The sequence below is a fragment of the Panthera onca genome, chromosome D3 (assembly GCF_046562875.1).
Source record: "Panthera onca isolate mPanOnc1 chromosome D3, mPanOnc1 haplotype 2, whole genome shotgun sequence".
NCBI classification, from domain to species: domain Eukaryota; kingdom Metazoa; phylum Chordata; class Mammalia; order Carnivora; family Felidae; genus Panthera; species Panthera onca.
This window is the reverse complement of record NC_138350.1, coordinates 46868992-46881420: the sequence shown is the minus strand read 5'-3', so window position 1 is coordinate 46881420 and position 12429 is coordinate 46868992. Positions and strand designations below refer to the sequence as shown.

Genomic DNA, 12429 nt, shown 5'->3' with positions numbered 1-12429 from the left:
AAGTTAACCGGAACCTATGAATTATAAATCCTTCCAAACCAGGAGCTAACAAAATATTATAACTGGGGATAACTAGAAGCAAATTCCTGTCCTAACTCAAAAAGAATTAGCACATGCTGCTGGTGATTTTTTTTTTTTAACCTTTAACACAGCATTAATTTAGTCTGTGTATGCAGCCTCTTCTGATTCACGGATTTCCTGTGCGCAGTAGAGTAGTGGAGAAGTTTTCCGGCAGCAGTAGTCAAGTCCTGGGTAACACTTTAAGAATGAAGGTGCTGGATGAGGGATGTCTCAGTAGATCATCCATTGGATAGTCAATAAATGCAATGTATTGACTGCCTACTTTATGGACAGCTCTACAAGAGAGTGACCCAGGTAGATTTGTTATGGCACAGAACAAACAGCACTTGAACACGTACCATTAAGTGAGATCATCTAGGTGAAGACCTCTTACCCGGAGGGTCTCGGTGGCCTGTGTAGTGAGGAAATAAGCTAGGCCCTTGGAAGAGCCTTCCAAATTCTGAGTCAGGAGAAATCAGAGGAGTGGAGATAAATAAGCCTAAGAAAGCATTTCTCTCCATGAGAAACTTAGGCTCAAATTCATGATACTTACTCCCATTTTTGACACTGGGTTTTGCTTTTTAGTGAGAGCTAGCCAGAATTTTTTTTTTAAATCTCAATTATTTTCAATTTTTTTTCTATTCATGATACCTTTGAAAATAAGATATTTTAACTGCTATTTTATCTAATATTCAAAAAGAACCCAAGAAAAGCGGGAAAAAAATGGTTGGGCTTTTTTACCCCTTGATTTCAAACTTAGTGGGAGCTTAAATGTATATCTTTGTGGAATTTTGAATTTATTTCTAAAAACTAAATATGTCTAACTCAATATTGTTTTCAGATTCCATAGGGGCCTATGCAGAGTTTGTCTAAAATTAAAAGAAAAAAGTGCAACTTAGTCATTTGAAACAAAAATATTTTTGCAAACTTTTTCTTACTAGATTTCTGTCTCTCTCCTCATTTTTCCTGCCCAGTTGGTGAGAGCAATCTTATTTAGTCCTGCTTCTGTTCTGAATTGCCTTCCTCATTCCACCAAATATCCCACCAGACTGTGAACACTTGCCTGGCACGTAACAGGCACTTTGGAACTCAGTTTTGAGCTTAGGGAAAAGTGTTCCCATTTTCGACCTCGGATAAAGTCTCTTCTCTCCCAGGAAACTTTTCCTGACTCTTGTAGACCATGTTAATCTGTCTTTATCTGATGTGTTTAAGGGTCTTCTCTTTGTCGTACACTGGCTGTCTCTTGGTCTTGAACTGCTTTGCTGTGTTAGGCAGGCAGAATACGTACGACAGTTTAATATTGGTGTGTGTTCTTTGCCCATTTGTATTGTAACTCCTTGAGTTGAGGAATCATGTTTAATAGTTCTTCTTGGTTACTGAGCTCTTAGCACAAAGTGCTATGTGGTCTTCAACCTCAGGACATTAACCACATCTGTAAGACAACAGTGTCCTTCTGTTAACTACCATGGGAACACACAACAGAAAATCCACACTGGTGTTCTTCAGTGAATCCCCTGGGCAAACTTTTCATCGTTACTAGCTGTCATTACATTTCACCCATTTTTCCCTCTCTGTTCTGACTTACTTTCACACAAATGCAGAATGACTTGGAAAATATCCAAACTAAATTAGTAAAATGTCTGAACTATCGAGTATTTGTGGAAGGCTGCAGGTTTACAATTTTCACTCACACATAATATTCACTTGCTTGCCAACAAAATACTGCCAAGTAAAGGTGCTACTGCTCTTAAGTATAAGTCTCACTTAGAATTAATACATTCGTTCTCAGAATGGTAATGTATATTGCTATCGTCCTTGAAAACAGCTTTTTTTTTCCCCTCGCTAGGTTGAACCTTTTTACATGCTCTATCTTCTTCCTTCCCACTCCCAACCTTGTCCCCAAACTTGTGATATTCTTTCTGCTACGAATTTTTAAACCTCTAATAAACATCCATTTAACCTTTGTTAATTGTCATAAACTTGAAATCAGTGGGTTCTAGTTTAAAGAAATTTTAATATGGTTTCAAAGTCCACATAAAAGAGTGATAATTAATCTTTGACAAGCAACTGTGTTGGATCAGACAGTTTATGTAGGACTCCATTCCGTCTCCGTAATAACCTGTCAAGGAAAGAGTAATAAAGGTAGTTCCAGTTTAATGCAGGCATGCTACATGGTAGGCACGGTACTAAGCACTTTTATATAGTTCTCACTTGCCTCTCACATCAACTCTTAAGATGTAAGTTTTATTAGTTTTAATTTACAGGGAAGGGTACAAAGACTCAGGGTCATTAAATGATTTGTCACACAGCTGAATTATGAAGCCACTAAATAGCAACTAATTGCAAAAACAAGATTCTAGTGTTGCTTTCCTACTAAGATTGCTGGGTATGTTTGCAGTGGATGTTTTATAGCATCATGGAAGCTGTAAACAGCATCCTGATTTCAGGGGTCCCGACTATGTCAGAGACTGGTCCTTCCTTGAGGGCCTCAGCCTAAGTTTGGATCCAGTGAAATACAAGGGGTTGTGGGCCGTGAGACACCCTTGGGAAATGGCTCCGTAACATGCTTTGATGCTCCAAACATATAATGATGATGGATAAAGTACAGATAACCAAATAGACATAGTCAGGTTCAAAACAATTCTCCATCCTTGAGATCCAGAAAGCAAATTTCAAAAGTGGTTAGGACCGAAGCCAGGATTCCACTGGATTCTACTTCAGAACAAGTGGTAGCTGGATGTAATCTCTGTGGGACAAAACTAAACCTGCTACGTAGCACAGGACAGGGGGGAAACTTCATTGCTTACAATAGGCGACTGGAAAAAAATCTGTTGTTGATCAATACCTGGTATTAGGGCTTTTCAGCTGGAGAGTTAAAGTGATAGGAAGAAAGATACAGTTTTATGCTTAAAACTGAATTAGCCATATGCTGGCTCTGTGATTCAACTAACAATATCTTCTGTCTCCCTGTAGCACTTCAGACACATAGGAAATGCCCTCATGAGACCTAATCTGATCTAGGAGTCTCAGATGGCCTGATAGAAGCAAAGGGAAAACTGCTAGAAAGGGAAGAATGAGCACATAGAAAAAAAGCTTCCACTACAAATGGGCTTCAAACCAAGATTACAAAATATGTGAATGAATCTAATGCTAGTAAAGAGGCAAAACACAACAAAACCCAAAAATACTGCCCCCCAAAACCCAGCTGTTATGATACCAAAATTCCACTCCAGAAGAAGTTAATTATATGGAACAGTCTGACAAAGACTTTGAAATAAATATGCTTAGAAGCTCAGAAAGATAAATGAAGGTATGATTTCCACTAAAAATTGTGAGAAGTTATGAAGCAAATTCAAGTATAAACAAAGCAAGAGTACTTGTGTTTGAAATTAGAAATGTTAGAAAAAATAAATAAAATTGGAAAGGTTAGACATGAAAAATAGTCATTGAAATAAAAGTTTTGGTAGATAGGATACACTGTAGACTGGAGACCAGTGAAGAGAGAATTTGTGGTTTGTAAGGGTACAGAGAGTCACCTAGAACAAAACAGAGGACGAACTGACTTTTAAAATATGCATGAAAAATCGTTAAGATACACAGAGGAGAAATCCAGAGGCTCCATCCAATCTATGTCTAATAGGAGTTCCAGTAGAAGTGAATGGACGGTGTGTGAGAGACGTGTAGAAACTGAAGAAATGATAGCTGAAAACTTTCAGGATTGGAGACATACATGAGCTCTCAGACAGAAATTATTCTTTTGTCATTGAGCAGGACTAATAAACAAAAATATATGGTTGAGAACATGGCAATTAAATCTCAGGACACTGGGAGGAAAGAGAAAATCTTGAAGTCGAGTAAGGGATTTTGGGAAGCGAGCTCTTCCCTATGGATTTTGGCCAAGGACCTAGTACTGAAAGCCTGTGCTGAAGGTGGCCAGGGACAGGGTCCTCACTCTCAGACCATCCCTGGCATTGTCAAAGACCAAAGCACTACACAATTGTAAGGAAAACCTTCTTCCTAGATCTACCTACAATGCAACTGTGAATTTACGTGCAAATGATCAGAGTATAAACTGTGTTAAAACTCAGTAGGTGGGAGGCAGAGTATAATACTGGCCTTAGTTATAGTATTCACAATCTGAATGAATTAGGCTGAGTCACTTAATCTGTAAATGAGGATAATAATCTTTCCTTTGTCAACTCTTACAGTTTTGTTGCAAGTGAATTTTATGCATATGAGTTCTTTATAGAATTTACAGACAATTATAGGAAACTATTGTTTCTTTATTATAGAAATGAATGTAAGTTATGGTGTTTGACCTTTTAGAATTCATACATTAGATTTATAAAAAAACAGGTAAACAGAAAAAACCCTTACCAAAAAACTACAAAAAATAGTTGCAAAGCTACTTATAACAACTAAGCACAAATAATTTTTGGTGCACACCAAGTGTGGTGGTATAAAATGAACCAAGGAGATGGGCTTAATCAAGACTAGGTTTAGTGTTTTAAAAAAATGATGTATTATGAATTATTCTAACCATTTATTTCCATTTTTTATTATGAAAACATTTAAGTATGTACCTAGATTTAATAATTGTTAACATTTAGCCACATGTGCTTTATCTGTATGTGACTATATATTTTTTTCTGAGTATTTGGAGGTAAATTGTGAACATCATGCCATTTCATCCCTAAATATCCACAGAAAAAGATTTGTTTATCCACATAACCATGATATCATTGTCACATCTAAGAAAGTTAGCAGTAGTAGTTCCCCGGTATCATTTTATAACCAGCTGATACTCAGATTTCCCCAGTTTCTTCAAAAACCTTTTTATAGCTGTTTTCTCCCCAAATTAGAATCCACACATTACATTTACACACACACACACACGTGCACACAACATTTATTAGTTGTCTTTTTAGTCTCTTTCATCTGAGAACAATCTCTCCACCTCTTTCTTCCCTTGTATGACATTGGCTTTTTGAAAATAGCAGGCCAATAATATTTTTGATTTGTGTTGAAGAATATCTTGGATTTGTGTACTTTTTTTCCCCTCTCTTCTCTCACAGTACTGCTTATTCCTCTGTCCTTGCTTTTCCTGAAAACTGGACTATTTATCTAAAGGCTTGATTAGATTCAGGTATACATTTTAGATGAGAGTACTTTATTATGATGTATTATACTCCACATTGCATCACATCGAGAGACACATAATGCCAGGCTATTTTATTAGTAGTCATATTAAAGTAAGTAGTTTGGTGCAGTGATTACCAACAGATAAATCCACTGTAAAGGTACATCTTTCTCTTTGTAGTTATTAAAGGATAAAACTTGAGTATCTCCAGAATAACCTTTCTCTTAATAGTTTTAGCAGCCATGAATGATTATTCTGGGCTACTTCTTTTGGCATTGCAAAATGGTGAATTGCTAATTCTGTCATCCCTTCTACTGTGAGTCTTTCATAAAGAACTGTTCCTCATCAAATAGGCATGAACTACATTTCTTCCTAAAAAGCTTAGTGCTTCTGTGCCTTTAATTACTAATTTTTAGAATAAGAGATTTATGTCATAGTCACCTCCAAACCTCCAATGGTGGCAACTGAGATGTTTTTTCTGTTTCTGTTTTTGAAGGTTACTATGAACTCAATGATTTTTTTTATAGTTTGTGTTTTGTTTAAAAAAAAATCAAAGCAATTTATACCTGCAAAGTATATATAATTTTTTATTTGGTGAGGCTCAATGTGAAGCCTAAGTCCTAATTTGAATGGGGGGGGGGGGTGGTTAATCAGAATAATGTTTTTTTTAAAGTATACATTATTAAAGATCCTAATCATTTTTTTTTAATTTATGAGATGCTCTTTTCTGAAAGTCTCTGAGTACCTTAACCAGAGTATAACTGAAAACAAGAATGTCAAAAAGGCACATTTAAATTGTTCTCAAAATCAATCAAAAATAATGAGGTGCTGGGAAAAAGTTGTATCCTTGATAATTACATCTATCAGTATCAGAAAACAAAAGAGAACAATCAGGAAATGACAACCCCACTCCCAAGTAGCACATTAAAAAAGGCTAATGAAAAAAAGTCTCTTTTAAAAATTGTACTAAATTAGCATTTCAAGTAAATTGACAACTTAAGCGTTGATAAAGGCCAATCTGGGGCCCAAACAATGGAAGTTCTGTTTCTACAGTTATCTGCTTTTAGAAGAAATGATCTCACTTGACTTTTTTTTTGTTGTTGTCTTCTATATAAATGGAAGTAATTGTCCTAAGGGGGGGGGGGGTGACAGTCCTCCTGTACTCCTTAAGGGTGAGGAGACCCCTGGAGTATTGTGCTTAATTTGAGGTTCTATTACTTAAAAGGTTGACCTGGAAGAGGGTAACCAGGGTGATGAAAATTGTTGAAAATGTTTCATATGCCATCCCTCTATTCTCAGTCTGAAAAAGGGTTAATGTAGTTGGCTTATTAGACGAGGGATCCAGCCTGTTTTTTATAGCTCCAGAGCATAGAGTTAGGACAAATGCACAAAAGTAGCAGAAAGCAGATTTGGGTCTAGAATTAGGAAGAAGTCCTTTATAAACTCAGCTGTACAGAGCTGGAGTAGATTTGCCTCCAAGGGAATGAACTCCCCAAGGCAACCAACACTGTGCAGAGGTTATTATAATCGCTTTACTTAAAGATGGTGTATGGGTGGGCAGAGGTCACTCACACATTTTGCTAAGAGCCTATAATTATAATAAAGATGCTTTAAAAGTCATTTAAAATTGCTTTTTTAAAAGAAATAGAGAGTAAAAATGAATTTTATATCATGGCTTTAAAAAAGAAAACCTTAATACATCTCAATTTTCATATCATTGCTTTGTATTGCGAAATGTGGGCTGTATGGTGAGGCAGAGTTCAAGCTACAGCATTTTAAGATCATGGTACATTGTTTTTGATGGCATTAAATTCTTACTTCATCAGCCCCAAATTCAGGAGCTTATATATAGATAAGAATATGACTTCGTTAATAAGAATAGAACATAACATTTTAGACACTGTCTTAAGAGTCGAATTAGTATTTGAATTATCAACAGTGACAAAAGCATTTTCTTTCCATGATAAAAGAAAAGTTACTTACATAGATATCCAAATATGTCAGTTCATTTTGAAGGTAGTAGTAAGTGCTGGTATTTTATTTTGGCTTGTCAAGTGATTTTCTTCTTTATTATTAGGCCAGGAAAAAAAAAGTCCTAGTATATTCCACCAACATATTCATCAGTCATCATTTTTGGAGACAGTTTTCGACATATTGTATGTTTTACTGTGCTAACAAGAGAAAAGACTAGCCATTAAGTTTATGTTTCTTTGTTTTTCAGCAAGGTCACATATCAGGAATAATGCTAGAAGTATGCTAATAAACAATATATAATGTAGGTCATCTGGGAGTAAGAAATATTTTCTAACTAGTTCTAAAGGGAAATATTGTTAAAAAAGGGATAGATGTTATTTACGCCACACATGTTGCTCTATATGTCACCATCAAAAGCATCTTGTAAACAGCTCAGCACAGTAAATCTTCCTCGGTGATTGTCAGGGTTTTTCAACTCCGTGTTAGATTTAAATTCAGCACACTCAATTCACAATATGCTTAATGTACAAAGCCTGTTAGATTATTTAGAAACCTTCTATTGGAAATATGCCTGCCCTTTTGTGTTTTACAAGGAATTCTACTATCCTGGGTTGCACACGCCAGTGCTATGCTAAGACGGTGTTACATTAGTGGCATTTGAAATTTTAATTGCTGATGAAATGATGCTAAATTTTTGTGCCTAGCCTTGATTTTGTTGAGTTCTTTAAAATTAATGACAGTTTACAGACTGATATTTTGTACTGCTACCATTAGTAAAACAAGTTTGTAAGACTGCGGATGAAACGATAATTCTCTAAGAATGCCTTAACAAACTGCCATTGATGTGATTTTACAAATGTTATTTTCTCACATTGGGGAGATTTCAAAATGGATTATTTCATAAGGGTTTATTTTGTTTTCCAAGATGGTTTTTAATTGTAAATATCAAGTTTCATCATAAAGGAATTTATGTAACTGTGTTCTGGAAAACATAACCAATACTTTATTTATTGAGTTCATCTAATATGTACTGAGCCATATGGGGGACACAGTGCCAAGGATGTGAAGTCATAAAGGCAGCTTTTATCGGACAGTCTAGCATTTAGAATCAAGACAGCTGATTTCTCTTCTTGGCTGTAGGGCACTCTGACATCAGGCAAATCTTTCTACTTCCCTGCGCCTCAGTTTCTTTATTTATGATAACAAGAATTAATAAATCCTGCACTCTCCACTTCCCAGAGCTGTTGTATAAAATGATAAAACCATCTTAGAATGTTCAGTATGGCATGATTTCTTTATAGGAGAAAATATGTGTTTAAATGCTAGTATTTAGCAACTTCTGAAACATCTAAATATCAGACTGAATTGCAACTAAAAACGATAATTGCTGAATCTTGTAGCTAGATTCCATGAGTCTTACTGACCATTTCACTAAGGGATATCTAGAAGTAATGTCACAGTCATTTTGGTCAGAATGAAATTGTGCCTGATCTATGAAGACCTCGGTTTCTGAAACCCAACTATGTGTTACAGATTTTTTTTTAATACTAACTTCGGTTTTTGAGTTTAGGAATCTTTAAAAATATATTATGCTGTAATTATGTGCCTTCATGTCTTCCAACTGTTTGCAACTAAAAGTATAGTGTTGGGATCAGACCACAAGGTCTTGGTGAGGAATTCATGGAACTTTGCCCAAGCAGACCCACAGTAGCCAGACCAGCATCTCAAAAAAATGTTGTGAGTTGGGTTGGGCTCTTTTTTTTTTTTTTTTTTTTTAAAGAAAACAGTAAGAAGTGCATGTGTCTAAGTAATTCTATTTATACTTGTTTTCTCAGAAGAAGACCTATCAGTGCATCAAGTGTCAGATGGTTTTCTACAATGAATGGGATATTCAGGTTCATGTTGCAAATCACATGATTGGTGAGTGACACTCTAAACCTTATTACAGATAGCTTTTTCTCCTACTTGTGTATCAATGCCTATATAATTAAACAGAGTTAAAGATGAATTAATTGTTCAGCCATCAATGTTTTACCTAGGCATGATTGATTTTTATTACTATTATTAGGCCTGATAAGACATTAGCACATTTTATTTTCTGCAAGGGCTAGTTTAGACTTCTGCAGAGGATTATATATCTCCTGCCAGTCAAAACACAGGTGATTAACAAATTAAACTTCTAATCATTTTTGCATTATTGAAAACTAACAGGAATGGTTAATGAACTGGATGTTAGCTTTCCATAGAGTTTTAGACAGGTTTTAATTTCAGAAGTTATTATGGTAATGGCACTGCTGTGTGTTGCTTAAGCATCTTTGTATCAAAATCTAAAGTGGTGAGTTTTTGTGATAGGGAAACATAAATAATTTAAATTGCCATAAGATAGTTTTATATGTATGGTTTCAACAGCCTGGAAATAATCATGATCATAAAGATCATGTAAAGAAGTCAGTAATCATTTTTTATTCCCCACCAAATTGTACATAGATCTTTCTAAAAGCGGTTTGGGTAAAGATCTCTGAAGTCACTCTCGGCCGGTGTTTGCAGGGATTTTGCATTTGTCACATAGGCTAGAACTAAAAGGATAATTTTTTCAGTTATTCATATTGTCCCATTATCCCTTAATTCCTCTGGGGTTACCTCCTATGTTTTTTAATTTGATAAGCACTTAGTAATAACACTAAGAGTTTTACCAGCCAATTAAACTTTATCAAGCAGATCTTTTTCTACTACTAAAATGACAATTGTTATTACTTTATGCTATTTTTGTTACTCATTTGTGCTTTTATACTGCGAGAGTTTTTTTTTTATTTCATCCTCATTTGATGGAATTTTATAATACCATAAATAATTGTGATATAATACTAAAAAGTCCAATTAACCTCATGCTCTCCTATTACCAAACTCTAAGACAGGAAAGAAAATTCAGCCTTCTAGACTCTGAACTTGTTTTCAGGGGTAAACAAGTTATTTTACACACTTGATCAGAAGCATCCTGAGAGTGCAGAGTGGAAGGATTGCTCCAACTATCATTACTGATCACAGTGGATCCTAATGTTCTTGTAGAATTAATGAAGATAAATTCAAAAGCATGTTAGAAAATTGATTAATCGTTTTTCAATAGGATTTGCTTTATAGTTTTCAAGTGATGGGTCTTTAGGAGGATTATTGCTTATAAAAGACTAAGTACATAATTGTGCAAAATGGAACTTAATGCACAACAGATAAAATTATCGATCAGTGTATCTCTATATTTTCCAGATTTACATGCTAATATTATTAGTGATTTTCTTATACATCAAATATATCCTCAAATGTGGTAGAATAACAGTGACAGCTTTACTGAGTGCTTAGCGGGTAATGACAACATGTAAGAGAATTTAAATAACGTGTTTCCTTGCAATTTTTTCTATTTTGGATTTCAAGAAAAATATTCTTTATAAACTTTCAAAACTGCTTTTTTTGGGGGAGGGGGAAGGGTGTGTGGGTTAGAAAGAATGAGTTCTTCTTGCCATGATAAATGCTGATATTTTCCATGTCTTTATTTCTTGAGTAGAGTTCATTGGTGGCAGTCATTCATGATTCTGCCTCATGCCATAGTTTTACGTGGGCTTCAGTGAAAATGTATCTTGGAATTGGCACCTAATGGAAAATTTAGTGAAATGTTAATAGGTTACGCTTCTGTATAGATGTATTGTACATAAACTTATTTTTGGTTCTGGATTTTATTTTTTATCCCAGGACTCGGATGAACAGATTGAATATATTTTTCACCATAATATTAATGCTCTTTTGCGTATATTGAGTCTGAATTGAACGTTGAGCAGTGAGAGGACTTTTTTGATTTGCCAATTTTAGTATCATTTGGCCGGAACATTCATTGGTTTGTACTGGCCCTTCTTTTTAAATTGTTTTATACCTTTCCTTTTGTATGTCTCTCACATTCCTTGCATCATTAGTGTGTTCCCAGAGCTTTCTCCCTCTACCTTATGGTGGATTAATATGACACTCACTTCCTCTTGGGATCTGAGCATTTAACAATTCACCTTCCATCAGAGAAGCAAATTCTATTCCTTTCCACAGAGGGCCTAGTTATTTAATATTCATGCTATTTTTAATAATAAAATATGTAACTCTCTTGCACTTGAGGGCTAAACAAATGAATAGTATCCATTTAATTGTTTTATCTGTTGACCATGCATCCAAGTCCTTAAACTCCAGTCATGTTGTTAATATCTACAGAAAGGGAATGCATAATGGGAGGATGTCACAGAGGCTAAGATATCCTTTTTTAAAATCCCAGTGTGATACTTAGTCTTTCAAATGAGGCAGGCAGCATTATTTTGTTGACTAAAATACCTCCATTGAGGGTAGGTATTTTTAGGTTGTGTGTCTGTGTATGTTTTTTGTCTAATCAAAAAATAATCTCAACTAGACATTTAGCAGGGAAGAGGGATTAGAAGCTCTCTGAAAAGCCTCTTACTCTTTTTGTTAAGAGGGTATATAGTGTTTTTGCAGATTTTGTTCTACATTTCAATCAGTCCAGAGGAAGGATTATGTCACCTGGTGGAGAACAAGGTCTTCAGATGACCCAGTGAGGTGTAACTTTAAATTCCTTCTTTAACCAAGTTATTTGCATTTGCTTCTCTGTAGCACACATGTTTAATGCAGTTGCAATGTCAGACAACTCCATGCTTCTTTCTGGGTGTGCTGGTCTCAGGCTATTGGCCAGGGACATTTGCAAAAGGAAAACCATCAATGTTTCTACCAGGTACATACTAGAGACGTTCTGCTTAAGTGCCGTTTTGCAGCTAGGTGTGGACACACGGTCTAGGTTGCAGGAATAATTACTCAATAAAAAGGCATCAGGGATTTGACTTACGTCTATTAAGGAAAAAAAGAAAACCTCACTCTCCACCACATTTTGACACAGTTTCAGTAAGAAATCAGACCAGTGACTATTTAGGGGTTTCTTTTCTTCTTTACACACACACAAAAAAGAACTACAAAACATTTTAACAGCTTTCCTGGGGAAAAGGTTTCCCTCTTTTCAAGTTTGCACAGATGAGAAATTTTTTCTTGTCTTCCTTTGTTCCTTTCACATAGTTTACGTTGGCTTTTGACCTGAGAATACAGAAAGAAGCCATTGTGTATTATGTCCTTTAATTCCTTTTCCCCCGTCCCTATCAGCGTCGTAAATATTTGTTGTTATTTTCCTCTTTGAGATTTCTGTTATTATTATTATTATTTGGTAC

General features: G+C 35.3%; 1 protein-coding gene across 3 annotated transcripts in view; it reads left to right on the top strand.

Annotated features, from left to right (window-relative positions):
* The window catches only part of ZNF521 (zinc finger protein 521), a 278740-nt gene that overhangs the window by 139342 nt on the left and 126969 nt on the right, over positions 1-12429 (top strand). For all 3 annotated transcript variants that reach the window (XM_060613482.3, XM_060613480.3, XM_060613481.3), the window contains one exon: positions 9010-9094. In XM_060613482.3, coding sequence (XP_060469465.1) covers positions 9010-9094 — 85 coding nt within the window. The remainder of the gene's footprint in view (positions 1-9009; positions 9095-12429) is intronic.